Genomic DNA, 18,695 nt, shown 5'->3' on the forward strand with positions numbered 1-18,695 from the left:
TAACCAACTGAGTGACCCAGGCGTCCCTGGGACAGGTTTAATTACTTCACTTAAGGAGAGGGAGAAAGCACCTAGAACAGTGCTCTTAGCCTTCAGGATTTAGTAGAACACTGACTTTTATTAAGAAAGGCCAAATGGTGCTTATAGAGAGTCACTGCATTTTCCAGGCAAGTCAGATAGGCAAGCTCCTTGAGAAAGACGAACAGTTCTCAGAGAAGAGAGGAGCCATTATTTCTCTGAATCACCCATGAACATTCTTGAAAAGAGGTAGATAGAGAGCTAGATCCTAGAGCAGGTGGCAGTGAGGAGCTAGGTCTTCGGGTGGGTATGGTGCCTGCAGAGATGGTGCCTCGATTCTCAGGCCTCCCTGGTCCCAGGAGGTCTCCAAGAAAAGGCTGGGAAATGCCACCAGTCTTCACAGACTGACAGGCTTGTGTCAGGCTGGTCCTGGGCCTCCTGGTCTGGCTGCACAGTGGATGCCTCCCTCTGGGCTGTAGCGCACGGGCCCACAGCGCAACTGGGGCTCCTCTTCCTCATACCAGCGCTGTTCACTGAAGTCAGGGAAGAAGGCCGCAATCTCTCTACTGGCCGAAACCACAGAGTCTATAAGGGCAGGAAAGAAAAAGAGAAAGGGTTCTCATAGGGAGTGCAGGATGGAGACAAGAGGCAGTTATAATCAGATTCAGAAACCTGAGCCTCTAGTTCTGCCTGACCTCAGTCCTGGGGCCACATCAGCTGAGCAGGCCACAGGGGCCAGAAAGGCCATTGGGAGGAAAATTCACAGCAAGGTTACCTGGCTCTCAACTCCACCATACGGCCTGAGCACCAACGGCAAACCATCCTCTCTCTTTTTTTTTCCTAAAGATTTTATTTGTTTATCTGACAGACAGAGATCACAAGTAGGCAGAGAGGCAGGCAGAGAGAGGAGGAAGCAGGCTCCCCGCTGAGCAGAGAGCCCGATGTGGGGCTTGATCCCAGGACCCTGGGATCATGACCCGAGCCGAAGGCAGAGGCCTTAACCCACTGAGCCACCCAGGCAGCCCAAACCATCCTCTCTTATATGTGGCTGAGGATAGGGGAGGCAGACTCACCAGAGCCATGGGTTGTGTTGCGGGTGTCAGTGAGGCCGAAACTTCCACGAATTGAATCTGGGGCCAAGTGACGTGCTCGAAACACTCTGGTGGGTCCCATCAGTGTCCTCCAGTGCTGGATGGCATCCTTGTGGGCGAGGATGTAGGCTCGGATTGGCCCGCTGTGTACAGGAGGAACACATGTCAAGAATCTGGCTGTGTGGTTGAGTAGGGCGCACTGTGAGCAGGGCACGAATAAAGGCACACTACATCCTGAGAGATACCCTGCTTTTCTAGCTAAGTACCCCTGCTGCTTCAAGTTAAAGGTGATAGAAGGCCACTGTGGGTATACACAAAAGGCCACAGAGGTCAGCAGAGTTGTTAAGTAGCATTCACCAATACTCTTCTATAGCCATTGGACCAATAACCATCATGGGACAGGTGGCTACCAGGTTGGTGTTGGCTTACACATGGTCCCAAGTCATGTTTCTTCAGACACTTAACACCGATTACACTTTAAAGAGTGTCAAATGAAATCAACAAACTTAGGGAGCAGGGGTAGGTAAATCTTGGTGCATAAAGATGCCGAAATGAAAATGAGAAGTACCTGGCCATGAACTCCACCAGCCGCTGATAGAAAAAACGCCCTGCAAAGAGAGAGTAACTTCGTCAAGACACTGGTGCCCAAGAGAACTTTTAGTACTTCTGCCTCCTTACATGGAATAATACAAGCTGTTTTATTTTATCTTTTAAAATATTCATCCACTTTAGAGAGAGCGTGCAGATGGGAGGGGCAGGGGAGCTCCATGCTGAGCTTAGAGCCTGACATGGGGCTTGATTCTACAACCCTAAAATCATGACCTGAGCTCAACCACCTGCACCACCCAGGTGCCCCAATAAAAACTCTTTTAGAGAAGGACTTTGGAGTCTGACATATCTGGGTCTGAATCCAGGCCCTGTCACTTACAACCTATGCGGTTTCAGGTAGGTCATTATCTTCCCTAACTCGGGTTCCTAATCTGTGTACTGGAGACCTAATGATATCTACGTCATATGGCTCTAGAGAAAATTCAATTCAACCATGAGCATTAGGACAATGTCTAAAAGAGTAAACATTCACTATTAACTACTGATATCATCAAGACATAAAACTAAAATTTCTGGTTGGGACTATGAAGTGGAGCCCTCCTAGAAGAAATATATATATTTGTAGGGAGAGGGTGGTTGGGTTATGGACATTGGGGTGTGTATGTGCTATGGTGAGTGCTGTGAAGTATGTAAGCCTGATGATTCAGACCTGTACACCTCGGGCAAATAATACATTATATGTTAATAAAAATAATTAAAATATATATATTTTTAAAAGATTTAATAAATTAGTTAATTAATTAGAATGAGAGAGCGAAAGAGAGCACAAGTGGCGGGGAGGAACAGAGGGATGGGACAAGCAGACTCCGAACTGAGTGGGGAGCTGATGCAGGGCTCGATCCCATGACCCTGAGGTCCTGACCTGAGCCGAAATCAAGAGTCAGACACTCAACTGACTGAACTACCTAGGTGCCCCCTAGAAAGTAATTTTAAAAGATTGATAATCATGAAAAGTTTGTATATAAAGCAAGACCTTAGAATGGCTGCAATTTGACAGCTGGTAGGTCAGAGACAGCCTGCCATTGTGCATCCGGGTAAAAATCTCTCTTGCATACGTCTTGGGATAGAGAAGCCTCCCATTCAGAGGACTGCTGATCCTACCTTCATGCTCTTTGTAAAACTGCTGGCATTCTTCTTTTCTCCACAGAAGTTCTCTCATTCGTACAATAAGGAACTTGTTGCTCAGAATCTGCTGATGAACAGCCTGGATAAACATCACATCAAAGACAAAAACTGGTCAAAGGGACCATATGAGTGAACAGGAGACCTGGGCTGACCACAAGAACCACGAGGACCCATCAGAGCCCAGGACATGAGGGTCTGTCCCATTGTCAGGTCAGAAGAGAAAGATGGTGGAGGTGAGGTAAAGACCTTTGGTCACGTGGCCAGAGCATGAGCCCGGGGTGCAGGGGGCAGGAAGTGCATCTCTGCCCTTCTGTTCCTACAGCTCCTTGAGCAGAAACCCACACGACCCCCCTTCAGACCATCATAAAAATCTCTTGATGGCGGTCCTGTCTTGAGTTTGTCCCACTCTCTCCAAACCATCACACTTGACAGATTAAAAACACCATAACTTACATGTCACACTCTGGTCAGAACTTTATTCATAGAATGAGGTACAACTACTTTAGCCCAGTGCTCAAGGCTGTACTTTCCTTGCCCTCCACCTCTTCCAATTCTAGTCCCACTGGCCCAGCCTTCCTGTGGCCCCCAGATCCACCACATATGTTCCTGCCTCAGGATCTCCCTCTGTGGAAATCTGCCCTCCTATCCTAACTGAAGTCCACCCTTCTGAGCATGGCCAGGTCCCAACATGTACATGCCACCATATCTGACTGCTCTGGTCTTCCTCTGCATCACAGCCAGCTTACCTAGCAGAGCTGCTCAATTAGTACTTATAGAACTATTGTAGGTAGAACCCTACAATGACCCTCCCCGAGTACCAACAAGATTCTGCACCCTTCTCTCAAGGACTGTGAATATGAAGCAATATGATTGTTACATTACATGGCAAAAGGGATTCTGCAGGTGTAATTAAGGTTGTCATCGGTGGACTTTGCTTTATTTGTTTTTAAAGATTTATTTATTTATTTATTTTTAAGATTTTATTTATTTATTTGACAGAGAGAAATCACAAGAGAGGCAGGCAGAGAGAGAGGAAGTGAAGCAGGCTCTCCGCTAAGCAGAGAGCCCGATGTGGGACTCTGTCCCAGGACCCTGAGATCATGACCTGAGCCGAAGGCAGCGGCTTAACCCACTGAGCCACCCAGGCGCCCCAAAGATTTATTTATTTTTAAGATTTATTTATTTCTTTTAGAGAGAGCATTGTTGGGGGGGGGGGGGTGAATCTTGAAAAGATTCCCCACTGAGTGTGGAGCCCAACATAGGACTAGATCCCATGGCCCTGAGAGGATGACCTAAGCTGAAATCAAGAGTCGGATGCTCAACTGACTGAGCCAACCAGGTGCCCATCAGTTCACTTTACTTTAATCAAAACAGAGATTATCCAGAGGAGCCCAGTTAATCACATGAGCTTTTTATGTTTTTATACAGATTTTATTTATTTATTTTTGACAGAGAGAGATACAGCGAGATAGGCAACAGAAGCAAGGGGAGTGGGACAGGGAGAAGCAGGCCTCCCGCTGAGCAAGGAGCCTGATGCAGGGCTCGATCCCAGGACCCTGGGATCAGGACCTGAGCCGAAGGCAGATGCTTAATGACTGAGTCACCCAGGTGCCCCAATCACATGAGCTTTTTAAAAGCAGAGTTTTATCTGGCTAGGAGAAGTCAGGTTTAAAGCGTGAGAAGCACTAAACACACTGTTGCTGTCTTGAAACGGAGTGAGCCATGTGATGAGTAATGTGAGTGGTCTCTAAAACTCAGAGCAGTCCTCGCCTGAAGGCCAGCAAGGACGTGGGGACTTCAGTCTTATAACCATAGGAACCAAATTCTGCCAACAACCTGAATGAATTTGGAAGTGGATTCTTCCCCAGACCCAGACCCCCTAGCTAAGTACCTGGTCAGCTGATACCTTGACTTTGGCCTTGAGATCCTGAGGAAAAACCCACCTAAGCCTACTGGACCTCTAAATTCTAGAATTGTGAGATAATAAATGTTCTTTTAAGCTGCAAAGTTTGTGGTAATTTGCTGCTAAGTTTGTGGTAATTTGTTGCACAGAAACAGAAAACTAATATACATGCACTGTCTGGAGGTTTGGTTCTTCTTCTTGTATTGGATCCTTATATTTTTAATCTGCCCCAATTCTCCAGTAGATTTTTAGTCTTCTTAGGGTCAGAGTCCATGGCTCCTAGCTTTGCCTCCACAGGGTCTTGCACAGGACTGTGCTGTCAGTCTTCACAAGTGGCCCTGTGGCACCAGAAAGAGATGCAGTGCCCAGGGCATACAGTAAGAGATTTAGGATTTCTTCTTACCTCCAGAATCAGGGGGTGAGCAACAGCATCAGGCTTGATCAGGGCCAGAGTAAGCTGGAGAGCCCGAGGGCTCCGCAAGATCGAGGTCATCTCACTCCTGCCATCAGAAAGCTGGGTTAGGGACCTATCAGTGGTGTGCTCCCCACCCTCCCTGCTCCAGAGCTGTGCTGCCTTGCAAGCCCAGAGCGATGTCACTCCCAAAGCCTATGCCAGTTACACAAAGGAGTTACCTATTTAGGAGAAATTCAAGTTTAAACACTGCCTGTCTCTGCCAATATTCCCTTCACTTCCTAACTTTTCTTTGTGTTTTAGAGGAGTTATAACTTACATTGCTAAACAGCCTGGCCACAAAGGTACAATAATTGTTTCCTTTCATAAGGTCTTCTATCCCACAGTGTGCTCCCATCAATCCTAGAATTGGAAGATTGGATGGACAAGAATTGGGACGTTGCCAGGATACCCCCAAAGAAGTTTGCTGCATATATACCATCTCTTATCTAATCCTGCAGATAGGTCAGGATCTCCCCTGCCCAAATCAAATCCTTTAATATTCTCGGTTGTCCTCAGTGGCAAGGCTTGTGGACGTGCAACTCCAAGGTCCAGGACCAGTTGTAATTGTTTCGTATCTGAAGCAGCCGAAACAGTGCCCACGACAAAGGTCAGTTTAACTGACTAACTGAACCTATATAGTCTTATCTGTCCATCTTTGTATTTCTAGTGTCTAGCATGGTGTAAGAACTCAATAAATAGTTATGGAAATGATATAAGAACATGAAAGTATTTTTTTTTTTAAACTGGACTGAAATGGGGCACCTGATGGCTCAGTCAGTTAAGCGTCTGCCTTGGGCTCAGGTCACGATCCTGGAGTCCCAGGATTGAGCCCCATGACTGGATCCCTGCTCAGCTGGGGGTCTGCTTCTCCCTCTTCCTTTGCGCTCTCCCTGCTCCTTCTCTCTCTCTCTCTCTTTTCACTCTCTCAAATAAATAAATAAAATCTTTTTAAAAAATAAATAAACTGGACTAAGAACTTGAGGTCTCTCCCAATCGTGAAATGCTATTCACATGTAAGAATTTGATCCTTTGATCAGGACCAAGAACTAGGTCTCAAAAGATTATCTGGCGGAGCTCCTAAATTTGCCAATAAATATGGAGAAGGCTTCCATGAACACACACAGGGTCAGTATGGACATGTTCTCATTTCTCTCAGGCTGAAAGTCCAACAATCATGTCAAAGGCAGTGCTAGGGTGTCCCCTACTCATGTCCTTTCTACAGTTTTCAGCTGGATGCTCCACTCAAGCCACAAAACTAAGTCTAGTCTAACTGGTACAAGATCAGCCAACCCACTCTCCCTAATATCCCAGATTGTGAGTGACCCAAAAGCAAACCGAATCTTCACCATAATCTAGGGAGAAACATCCTTGACCCCTCCCCACCCTCACTCCACATCCACATTAATCACCAGATTCCTCTCCTTCTCCAGGGCCACCACCCCAGTCCAAGACATCATCAACCCTCCTGGGACTCCTGCAACTCCTCCACGGCCTCTCACTTTCCACTCCTGCCAGCCTCTACAATCTGTTCTCTGCTAAGCAGCCGGTGAAGGAAAAAATGCAAATCTAATTATATCATTGCCCTCCTTAGCCCTTTGCCTGAGACGTTTCCACAGTCCAGAATGTGCCTCCTCTGGTAACCTCCTATTCACCCACTAGATCTTAGTGGGTGAATTACTTCCACTATTATATAGATTTTTGGACATTTTCTTCAGTTATGTCTCCACCAATTAGGTCAGGTCTATTAAAGCAGGGGTCTGTTTTGCTCATCATCTTATTCCCAGTACCTATGCCGAGTGCCTAGTACATAGCTGCCTCTCAACATTATTTGCTGAATAAATGAATGAACGAACGAACGAACCTCATTCAGCTACTGCAAGGCCAAGCTGCCAGGGCTCTCCAGGAAAGAATGTGGTTCCTTTCCTAATGCCAGCTAAGTAATGACAGTATTTAAAACAAATGCTGACAGGTCAAGAAAATCGCTCAACTTTAAATTTCCTCTATCAGAGAATCACAAATTACAGAAGTTGCCTGGGTATTCGCCTCCACTCCTGAGGCGCCCATTCCTCTGCTTCCAGGAGGGCAGTGACCGAGCCCCCCTCCTCCAGGGAACCGCGGGGGCCTGCAACCCCTCAACTCTGTCTCCTCTCCCCATCCCCTACCCTCACCCCGACACCTGAGGCCCAGCTCCCCAACCCCCAGGCTCTCAGCCCCATTTCTTGACACCAACCCCTCTCCTCGCTGGCCCTCATTTCTCCGGGCCTACAGCCGCGCGACTCCTGGCCTCCGAAGCAGGACCTAAGCGCACCCCAGATCCAGGGCTGTTTGGACCCCGCCGAAGTTCACGTCTGGAGTCCCCTGGTCCTCCAGCGCGGAGCCCGGCCACCAGGCACCGCGATAGCTAGCCTGAGCGGCCCCCGCGGGGTCCTTCGGGCGTTCGGCCGGGCAGCCCTGCTGGGGGTCCTGGCCGGGAGGCAGCGGACCCAGCCGGCTGCGGACGCCGGGTATGTGAGGTCCGCGAGGGGACGGCGCAGCGAGTGGCAGCGGCCGGGCTGAGGCGAGGCGGCCTGCAGCCCGAGGTCCGGCCCCGCTGGTGGCCCTTGTCTCTCCCCACGGGCTTGTCCCGGGCCGCACGAGAGGACCGAGCGGTCTCGGGCGGGAGCGGCCTCTCCGAGGCGGCGCTCGGGCGCCCCCAGGCGGCAGGGAGGCCGGCGTTCCGGGGCGTTCCGGGGCGTTCCGGGGCGGCCCTGCGCAGGGGTGGGGAGGGGGAGGTGGCGGTCGGAGGTGGGACGGGCCTTCGTTGCCTGACTCGCGCTCTCTGTTTCTGTCTAGGCTAGTGCCTGGCACGTGGTTGGTGGCCAGTACTTGTCCGAGGTGCGTGCAGGACGAAGAAGCTGAGTTCACCTTTGCCTCTTTTAGGCGAGCCCCTGTGCCTGTAGAAAGAGGGAAATCTGGAAGACAAAAAAACCTATTCAGAGGTGCTGCTGCTGCCTTCTGACCTTAGGGGCAAAAGCTAGAATGAGGGAGACTCTGGTTGGCACATGGGAAGCATCAGATCCCATCAGAAGGTGAAGATTGAATTTATCGCCAGTGGCCAATGATTTAATCAATCGTGCTTTTGTGGAACTGTATAAAATTTCTAGACAGGAGAGATTCCATTTTGAAGCTCTATTTTCCTTTCTTTTTTAAAAAAGATTTTATTTATTTATTTGACAGACAGAGATCACAAGTACGCAGAGAGAGAAGGAAGCAGGCTCCCTGCTGAGCAGAGAGCCCCATGTGGGGCTCGACCCCAGAACCCTGGGATCATGACCTGAGCTGAAAGCAGAGGCTTTAACCCACTGAGCCACCCCTCTATTTTGTGGGTGTCTGTAACCCACAGACACCCCTCTATTTTCCTTTCTAACTAATGAACTTTTGAACTGGGCCAGAAGGGGTCATTGTATTACAAACAGTTGCTTGTAAAATCCAAACTGGTCCTCAGACCATAAAGCTGTTGACATGACCTTTATGAAGACAAAAATGTTGACTAATGCATCCCAGGGGGAGTTTTGTTTGATAACAGCTATAAAATAATCAACTAGGTAGTCATCAAAGGCAGCTCAACCGTTAGCACTGAATTAAGTTTTTTTCTCTTTATATCCTGTGGCTGCCCTCCTTCTTTCTCACAAAAATCGCTTGCTTTCCCATGTGAGCAGGACACTTTTCAGGTTACTCTGGAAACTGTGCCTGCCAAATTGCGATTCTGAGACCTCAGCTAAAGGCCTTTTTTTTTTTTTTTTCAGCTTTGCCTCTTTTTCTCAGTTGACACAATCATATGGAACCTCCATAAAAATCATAGACCAAAAGGTCTGGAGAGCTTCCAGGTTGAACACACTGAGGTGCTGGGAGGATGGTGTGCTCAGAGAGGGCATGGAAACTCTGCCCCTTCCCAAATACCTGGTCTGAGGTGTTTCTTCCATTTGGCTGTTCCTGAGTTGTGTCCTCTATAAGAAACTGGTAAAATAGTAAGTAAAGCACTATCCTGAGTACTGTGAGCCATCCCAGCAAATTACTGAACCTGAGAAGGGGGTTGGGGAACTCCTGACTGATAACTAGTTGGTTAGAAGTACTGCAGGTCCCGTGTTGTGACGGTGTCTGAAGTAGGAGCAATCTTGAGGGACTGAGTCCTTAACTGTGGTGTTTGGATGGATGCCAGACCGTATCGTCACAATTGTATTAAATTGTGGGATACCCAGTTGGTATCCACAGAAAATGGGAGGATTGCTTTGTGTGGAAAACCCACACATTTGGTGTCAGAAGTGTTGGAGAAGAAGGAAATAGTTTTTTCTTCAGTAGAAGAAGAAAAGGGGTTTTCCTTTTCAGATATGAGAGGCACAAAGAATCATTTTCAGTTTGTTACGGAGCCTCTTAAGACGTGAGAGCCCTGAAAAAAATGTTTTAAATGAGAGAAAGCACCAATAGAAAGTAGAAAATTGAAGGTGAATGAGAGTTTCAGTGTCCAGATGGGAAACAGATGGGCCTGTTGAGGTTAGAGGCCGCCTTTAGGCAACAGGCTTGAGCAATGGAAATCTGAAGAAAGCAAGAGGGTCCACAGTGACCGGAGACCACTGAGCTGATGCAAACAGGCTCATTAAGCAAGCCACCTGAAATAGCCACAGGCCCTAACTGACTAATTACAGCCACACGCAGTTCCTAAGATTACCAAAAAAGGGAAAATTCCATAAGTCCCCATTCTTCCTCCTCCCACCCTATAACTATAGCCACTCGCCACCGCCTCCGGGCAGTATCTGCTTGTTTTCCTGCCTGATGCTCCCTAAACTTTTATGTCTCTTATTCTGCCTTGGGTGACTTCTTTGACCACTAGCACTCCCGGTCCCCACCCCGTCAAAATTGCTCCACAGTGAGATTCCCTACAGCTAAGCATGAACACTGTTTCCTCTCAAACCAGCCACTGACCAGAAATCTGATTCTATTTCCACAGACCTTCAGCACGTTCTTTTGGGGTTTGAGAAATGTAAATATAGAGATTCTGGAAATGAGTGTTTTTAAGGTTTGAATGCCTCGATAGTAATCAGGTATTTGAGAAAGGTCCTGGGTTTGGAAGGTCTGGAGTTTACTCCTAGCTTTGATACCAATGACACTAAGGAAATCCTTTCTTCCTTTGGGTTCAGTTTCTACATCTGTAGAGTTAGGATTTGGGATGAAACAAAACTGAACTGCGCTTCCACTCCTCCCTCCTACTCTTCCCTCCTACTATGCTGTAATCCTGGATATACCCCAGAAAATGTGCAAGCGTACATAACCAACTGCAAAGGCAGCCCACACGGAGATGGCCAACACAAGACGGCATTCGAGAAAACTTCCTTCATGGTGGGAGAAAAACTGTGAAAATACGCAGCCTTTGATGGCTGGAGAGAGAAAGTTCCACGAGAAGTACACATTCTCACACAGATCTGACTGACCAGAAAACGAAGTCTAAAGCCTTCGAGTCTGTTCTTTCCTCAGGCCATTCGAAGTGAATTTTGTCTGATGCTATTAAGTTGCTTCATTTATTTCCCTAGAACAATTGGACATTAGAAGAAAATAATCCTGGGGTGCCTGGGTGGCTCAGTGGGTTAAAGCCTCTGCCATCGGCTCAGGTCATGATCTCAGGGTCCTGGGATGGAGCCCTGCATCCGGCTCTCTGCTCAGTGGGGAGCCTGCTTCCCTCTCTCTCTCTGCTGCTCTGCCTACTTATGATCTCTCTCTCCCTCTGTCAAATAAATAAAATCTTTAAAAAAAATAGAAGAAGAAGAAAATGATCTCAAAAATGGAATTTTAGGAGACGCCAGAAAAAAGAGCTAGTGAGGACTATCTAGAGGGGATCACTTGGTAAAGAATATGCACCAAGAACTTTGCAATTAAATGTTTAGAAGTTGATCTTTGTCTCTGATGTAAGGACAGTCACTAGAAGTTCAGTGACACATGTTAAATCAACAGACAGTAAAAGACAGGAAGAGACAAAACAACACACTCTCATTTCTTAATCTTCCATAGTATTACTTTGGTGTTAATATTTAGTAATCAATAATAGTATTGAAGGGAAAGCCATATAGTATTTTCCAACAGCTTACTTGCATTGTTGAAAATATGATAGTACAAGGCAGTTGACATTATTTATATGGGGGTTTCAATCCATTTTCCAGGCAAATTATATATCTAGGTAATTTCTGCCCAAGACCTCCCTGAGTAAAACAAATAGTAAATTAATAACCCTTTTCCTACTCAAACGTTTGCAAATTTGTATGTCCACTTTAGCTGCTGGGATTCCCATAGTTGCTGTGATAAACAGGCTGGACAAGATTTTTTTTTTTTCTTTAAATATTTTATTTATTTATTCGACAGAGAGAGATCACAAGTAGGCAGAGAGGCAGGCAGAGAGAGAGAGAGGAGGAAGTAGGCTCCTCACCAAGGAGAGAGCCGGATGCGGGGCTCGATCCCAGGACCCTGGCATCATGACCTGAGCCGAAGGCAGAGGCTTTAACCCTCTGAGCCACCCAGGTGCACCTGGACAAGATTTTTTTATTTCCGGTTTGTTGATAATGAAATAACAATGTGTGTGGGAGTGGGTGGGTGAGGGAGGAAATGTCTTCTTAAGGCTGAGATGCCTGACAGTAGAAGACAGTAAACTTTGGTTTCAAGGATTTTTTAAAAATTATTTTTGAGTCAACTCTACACCTGGCGTGAGGCTCGAACTCACAACCTGGAGATCAAGAGTCGAACACTCCACTGACTGGGCCAGCCAGGCGCCCGAAGGAAGGGAACTCTGAAGTTGGGAATGTGGTCACCACGCATACCTGTTTCTTCCAACTCCAAATTCTGTAATGCTTAAATCTCGCGAGTTTCTATTTCAGTTTTTTAAGGGTGGTGCGTGCTGTCCGCTACCACTCCAGAATCTAGTCGTTCTTGGGGCGCCTGGGTGGCTCAGTGGATTAAGCCGCTGCCTTCGGCTCAGGTCATGATCTCAGGGTCCTGGGATCGAGCCCCGCATCGGGCTCTCTGCTCTGCAGGGAGCCTGCTTCCTCCTCTCTCTCTGCCTTCCTCTCTGCCTACTTGTGATCTCTCTCTGTCAAATAAATAAATAAAATCAAAAAAAAAAAAAAAAAAAAGAATCTAGTCGTTCTTGCCAAACCTGGACCTAGCTCGTAATGTGTTGCATGGTGCTGATGTTTCCCAGTTATTTGTGTATGGACCCTTGAATATTACTTGTTGCTGGAATTACTTGGGATCCAGCATCGGTTCTATATTTGCCCTTTGTTTTCACAGATTCACACTGAAAAATCATATTCACATTAAATAAGTAGATAGGGGGCTGGGTGACTCTGTGGGACTAGATCTACTTTAATTATTAAAACAAACTTATTTTTTAGATACAGTGTTATCCTCATGCCATTGATCTGGAAAATGCAACACTGTCAAATAACTTGCCAATATCCACATGTCTGATGAGTAGCACAGCTGAGATTTGCACCTTTCACTTTTACGGGGCACAGTCTGCAATATGGGTAGCCTCGTTGTATTTTTTACAGAGTATCTTAAGAACCTAGATGTTTGCTGATTGCAGCTTTGCAGGAAGCTTATTCTTGTTTCTTTCTTCTTATGGCAGATTCAGACTCATAGGAGTGGGATGCTGCTTTAAAGAAAGGAAGGAGTGAGAGAAGGAAGACTGGGAGAAACAGAGAAGGGAGAGGGAGGTGAGGGAAGAGGAGGAGGATCACGGATTTCCAGGTAGGTTGAAACAAGTCAGAGTTCTACCAGCACGGTAGGAATGTGCTCGTCTCCTTTATTCCCTCCGGCATTAGTAATTTCAGCGTTTCCCTGGGTTGGCGATTAGAAAGTGATATGGCATTGTTATTTTATTATTATTTTTAAAGATTTTATTTGTTTGAAAGAGAGAGCATGGGTGTTGGGGAAGAGGCAGAGGGAGAGGGAGAAACAGACTCAGCTGAACACAGAGTCCAACATGGGACTCCACTCGGGGCTGGTCCCTGGACCCTGAGATCATGACCTGAGCCAAGTCAGATGCTTAACTGACTGAGCCACTCAGGCGCCCTGCCTTTGTTACTTTGATTTGCATTTCTTTACCCAAATGAATGTGAATACTTTTCTAAGAGGTTATGTCTCTCTGGGTTGGTCCTTGCGAACTGAAAATTCACACCTTTTCTCCAGTTTTCCCTTAGTCTTTCCTCAGAAATTCATAAGTTATTACTCCCATGTAACTAATCAAATTTTATAATCTGCAAAGTACATTTTTACTAGATCGATTGTTTACATGCTAATTGTGTATTAATTATGTTTACAGAATATAGTATCACACAAATATTTTTACATGGTATTTAATCAAGTAATTCCATTTTATTATTACATAGTTTCTGCTTTCTTATCTTCTTTGATATGGTTGTCCCTGCCTCTAAATTTTAGATGTAGTCATGTAGTTCTTTTTGCAAAATTGTATTGCTTTAAATCTTTATTTTAAATACTTCAGTTGTCTGGATATTTTAAACTTAAACATTTAAGCTCAGATTTAAATATGGAGTAAAATAGGACTTTGAAAAAATATTTTACATTTACGGAGAGCTAGGATGATGAAGCCATCGTCACCAGCTGGCTCAGTCAGTGGAGCGTGTGACTCTTGATCTTGGCGTTGTGAGTTTGAGCCCCACATTGGGTGTAGAGATTACTTAAAAATAAAATATGTTTAAAAAAAAAGAAAAAGAAATAAATAGATCTTTATAAGCCAACAAATAGCTTTAATAATTTTGAAAACGAATGAAAAAATAGGGAAACCAATAAAATCAAGGTGAGAGTCCAATATTGGGAGTTTTATCTTCTAAAAAAAGGAAGCAAGGGGTGCCTGGGTGGCTCAGTCATCAGGCGTCTGCCTTCAGCTTGGGTCATGATTCCAGGGTCCTGGGATCAAGCCCCCTGAGTCGGGTTCCCTGCTCAGTGGGAAATCTGCTTCTCCCTCTCCCACTCCCTCTACTTGTGTTCCCTCTCTCGCTGTCTCTGTCAAATAAATAAACTCTTAAAAAAAGGGTGGGGGGGCGCCTGGGTGGCTCAGTGGATTGAGCCACTGCTTTCGGCTCAGGTCATGATCTCGGGGTCCTGGGATCGAGCCCCGCATCGCATCGGGCTCTCTGCTCCGTGGGGAGCCTGCTTCCTCCTCTCTCTCTGCCTGCCTCTCTGCCTACTTATGATCTCTCTCTCTGTCAAATAAATAAATAAAACCTTTAAAAAAAAAGAAGCAAGTAGATGGCATAGTCTCCTCTTGGGACACTGTGTTAGGTGGTACATATAGAAGTCTGCTGTAGGCTAATTGACTGGTTAAAAAAAAAGAAAAAGAAAAAGTTATAAAGAAAACAAAAAAGGGGTGCCTGGGTGGTCAGTGGATTAAGCCTCTGCCTTCGGCTCGGGTCATTATCTCAGGGTCCTGGAATCGAGCTCCGCATCGGGCTCTCTGTTCAGTGGGGAGCCTGCTTCCTCCTCTCTCTGCCTGCCTCTCTGCCTACTTATGATCTCTGTCTGTCAAATAAATAAATAAGATCTTAAAAAAAAAAAAAAAGAAGGAAAAAAAAGGAAATCTGCTGTAGGGAGCCATGCAGGAGGCTGTTTGACCTGGCGAGGTGGCAGAAGAGGGAGCTCCAGACCAAAGCCAAGAGGACGGAAAAGCTGAGTCACAGCACTTCCACGACGTAGGGGGACATGGGTGATGCCTAAGCAAGGCACAGAAACGTGCTGTACATATCCAGAAAGTGTAAGAAAACGTAAGCAACCATATACAGTTTGTTTCAGTAAACCGAGCAATAGAAAGAGAACTGTTCTCAGCTCAATCACAAAATAGCCTCTCCGCTCCAGCTTCCTTCCATGATGTGACTGTCACCATTAAATACTTCCCTGCATCACCCACCCACCAGCTACCCAAGTCACCTCTTCACCTCCATTTAACAATCAGCTCGTTCATGCCACCTGAAAGAGCTGATGAAGAAATAGAGTGAAAAACAAGAATTAAAAAAAGATAATAGCAGGGGTAGGAAACATGTTTAGGAGCAGAAATAACAATTAAAAATTATCCATAAGGATCATTTGATCTCTGAAACCTCCAGACCTACACTGTTACGTGTCTGGTTATATACTGAAGAAAAGAAAGTGGGCAGCTTCTCACTGATCACAAACCCTTTGGGTGAGAGAGACACTTACTGTCTCCTTCATTGTATCAGGCTCTGAAACAGAAACGAATGAGAATCTCCCAGCACATGCCATCAGAGCATGGGAACTCAAAGATTTTATTCTGTATATATGAGCAGAAAAATTATAATGTTCCTAATATTTGTGTACAAAACTAGACATTTTTATAAAAGATGACGCAGGAAAATGTAGAATTCTAAAATACTTTTTTTTTAAAAGATTTTATTTATTTCTTTATTTATTTATTTGACAGATAGAGATCACAAGTAGACAGAGAGGCAGGCAGAGAGAGAGAGAGAGAGAGAGGAGGAAGCAGGCTCCCTGCTGAGCAGAGAACCTGATATTGGGGCTCGATCCCAGGACCCTGGGATCATGACCCAAGCCGAAGGCAGAGGCCTTAACCCACTGAGCCACCCAGGCGCCCCCTAAAATACTTTTAAAACAGGTATCCTGGGCACCTGGGGTGGCTCAGTTGGTTAAGTGTCTGTCTGTCTTTGGCTCAGGTCATGATCCTGGAGTCAGGGGATCAATTCCCATGTCCAGTTCCCTGCTCAGCGGGGAGTCTGCTTCTCCCTCTCCCTCTGAGTTTCCCCCAGTCACGCTCTCACTCGCACATGCTCCCTCTCGCGTGTGTGCAAAAATAAATAAAAATCTTTAATAAAAAAAAAAAACAAAACAAAACAGGTATCCTTAGAAGATCACCCTCAATGAAATCAAAGTAGGAACAGAAGGGTCCAGCGTATCTGAACCCCTTTCCAAGTGTAACCCATCTTGCTGAATATCCCATTCTCTCTGTGTTCTCAGAAAGTGATAGGACACAGAATGCCCAAATGTGTGTTTGTGCTTATTTATCCCAGTCCCAAAGCACACCTTTAATGGAATATTTATATGATGAGAGATTCTGAATCAGAAAATTGTTGAAGCTTGGGACATAGAACACAGAGGCACAGAGATAAGAAGCCTAGATTTTGCCAAATGATAGTATACTTTGAGATATTTGAAGACAGTGGGTATTCAAATATTTAAGCTATTCAAAGAAGTGGGTGAGGTTAGGGAAGAGAGAGAGGAAATGAGTTCATAGACAGTTAGAATGGCACAGGCTACAAAAAATAGAGATAGAATCAGAATGTGAGGGGCACCTGGGTGGCTCAGTGGGTTAAGCCTCTGCCTTCAGCTCAAGTCATGATCTCGGGGTCCTGGGATCGAGCCCCGCACTGGGCTCAGTGGGGAGCCTGCTTCCCCCTCTCTCTCTGCCTGCCTCTCTGCCTACTTGTGATCTCTGTCAAATAAATAAATAAATCTTTAAAAAAAAAAAAAAAAAGAATCAGAATGTGAGTCCTAGTTTCCTGTCAGAGAGAGATACTGGTTATCTGTGTCTGAAAGAGGACTCCAAGAGCCTCTGTTTTGACCTCAGTCCTACTTTCTAATTGATTCAGTTCTTTCCAGCTTGTCTCCTAACTCAGGCCAAAGACCTTTTGAGCAAAGCATCCCCCACGGGAACTGAAACTACCCCTCAAGCAAAAAGAACCGCCCTGAGCCAGCAAGACTGTGATGGTGACTGACCCCAAGACCTGTGGACATGACCTTCACTGCCCACCTGCCCTTACTCACTGACCTTTGTCCCACAGTTCCCTTTTATAAACCTGGAAGTATTTTCAGCACTTTGGAGATGGTCTTTGAGAAGCTAGTCTGCTGTCTTCCAGGTGTCCACCTCTGTGAAATAAATTCCTTTCCTGTTTCACCACTACTGGTCTCTCTGCCTCTGGATTTTGCCCCCAGTCAGTGGCCGTACCTGGTCTGTTTGGGAGCCGGGAACGAGGGGCAGGTGCACCCCTGCAGCCCGGCTACCTTTCTGTTGAAGGTCATTTTTTCCCAGTGAATCAATGCTTCACTAATGCTACATGGAAGACCAGGTAATAAATAAGAGCGATAAGGTGGATAAACAATGATAAATAATGAAATAGCGATAAAACTATCTGAGAAGTCTAGGAGAAGCCTACAGAAGTATCTATATTGAAGAAAGAAAGCAGGGTAACAGCCCCAGAATAAGAGAAAAGGAGAAATGTACAGACAGGAATCCAAAACCGAAAAAGTGAAATATAACAAGATGCCATATTATCATTAGAGGAAAGATAATAGCTCACCGTGTAAGTGTAACTTCCACAGGAACTGGTTTGGCAACAGCGCTCACAGGGAAATGGCGTGTGTGTGTTTATTGTAGAAAACACGTATTTGTCTGAGGCAGTAAGTCACTGAACCCACACTGGGTGACAGCAGATTGCTGGAGACAAATCACAACACAGCGTAGGCACACCAGCCTGCGTGTAGCCCATGTGAATGTGGTGCTGTCCATGTGGCCTCTGGACTTGATCAAAAATTGAGGAGACAGTCTCCCTAAAATCTATATACACTGTCATTCTCCAAAATTTGACACATTTCTTGTGCAAACAACACAGTGCTGGCCGCTGTGATTGGCAAGATTCTGAATGCCCCATCCCCCCTTTTTTTAAGCTTTGAAACTTTAATATAGATATGATTTCCTTTTTTAAAAAAATATTTGAGGGGCGCCTGGGTGGCTTGGGGGGTTGAGGCCTCTGCCTTCGGGTCCGGTCATGGTCCCAGGATCCTGGGATCGAGCCCCGCGTCGGGCTCTCTGCTTGGCGGGGAGCCTGCTTCCTCCTCTCTCTCTCTCTCTCTGCCTGCCTCTCTGCCTGCTTGTGATCTCTGTCTGTCAAATAAATAAATAAAATCTTTTTAAAAAATATTTATTTGATACAGAGAGAGAACAAGCAGGGGAAGCGGCAGATGGAGGGAAAGGGAGAAGCAGACTCCCCGCTGAGCAGGGAGCCAGATGCAGGACTAGATCCCAGGACCCTGGGATCATGGCCTGAGCTGAAGGCAGACACTAAACAGACTGAACCACCCAGTCGCCCCTAGATATGATTTCCGATAGGCTTTTACAAATACTGAAAGTAGCTTCCAGACCCTCTTCTTTAAAGGATCTTTGGAGATTCATAAGAACTACAGATATGAAGATTGCAGTTACCATCCAAGGAGGACAAAAGTTCAGTGACTTCCCCAAAATTATTGACATGAAATTACAAGTCCTGATTACCTTTATTTGCTTTTCACAGAATGCTCCACAGAGTTTTAAAAAGACATAAAAAGTGTTTTTATGTTTATATAAGCCTCTTAAAAATATAAAGACCACAAAGCACTGTGTCAAGTTTTCTTTTTTCTTTTCTATAGTATATCTACTAAACATTTT

At 45.8% G+C, this 18,695-nt stretch overlaps 2 protein-coding genes across 4 annotated transcripts in view; one reads left to right on the top strand and one right to left on the bottom strand.

The window, feature by feature from the left end:
• Positions 1–7,838, bottom strand: NME6 (NME/NM23 nucleoside diphosphate kinase 6). Of its 2 annotated transcripts, XM_045991467.1 has the most exons (7): positions 7,431–7,838; positions 7,062–7,133; positions 5,150–5,246; positions 2,820–2,922; positions 1,678–1,717; positions 1,092–1,252; positions 1–603 (listed from the first exon to the last, which is right to left on the bottom strand). In XM_045991467.1, the coding sequence occupies exons 2-7, from the start codon at positions 7,064–7,066 to the stop codon at positions 437–439; spliced, it is 573 nt and encodes a 190-aa protein (XP_045847423.1). In that variant the 5' UTR covers positions 7,067–7,133; positions 7,431–7,838; the 3' UTR covers positions 1–436. The 2 variants fall into 2 exon arrangements, with proteins under 2 accessions (XP_045847423.1, XP_045847424.1); XM_045991468.1 differs by lacking the exon at positions 7,062–7,133 and having other exon boundaries at positions 7,431–7,837.
• A 5,092-nt stretch (positions 7,839–12,930) lies between these two features.
• FBXW12 (F-box and WD repeat domain containing 12) overlaps positions 12,931–18,695 on the top strand; it is a 42,291-nt gene continuing 36,526 nt past the window's right edge. Inside the window, exon 1 of one of the 2 annotated variants that reach the window (XM_045991464.1) lies at positions 12,931–12,970. The gene's annotated coding sequence lies outside the window, so the exon portion shown is untranslated. The remainder of the gene's footprint in view (positions 12,971–18,695) is intronic. The other variant, XM_045991466.1, reaches the window with a different exon arrangement.

The sequence above is a fragment of the Meles meles genome, chromosome 20 (assembly GCF_922984935.1).
Source record: "Meles meles chromosome 20, mMelMel3.1 paternal haplotype, whole genome shotgun sequence".
Taxonomy (NCBI): Eukaryota; Metazoa; Chordata; class Mammalia; order Carnivora; family Mustelidae; genus Meles; species Meles meles.

Bases quoted from the DNA above. Each gene is read 5' to 3' on its own strand.
- NME6 (XM_045991467.1), bottom strand. The intron at 2,923-5,149 runs GTAAGAAGAAAT...ATGTTTATCCAG, and splicing joins CTCACCCCCTGATTCTGGAG to GCTGTTCATCAGCAGATTCT. The intron at 1,253-1,677 runs GTACTTCTCATT...TCCTGTACACAG, and splicing joins CTGGTGGAGTTCATGGCCAG to CGGGCCAATCCGAGCCTACA.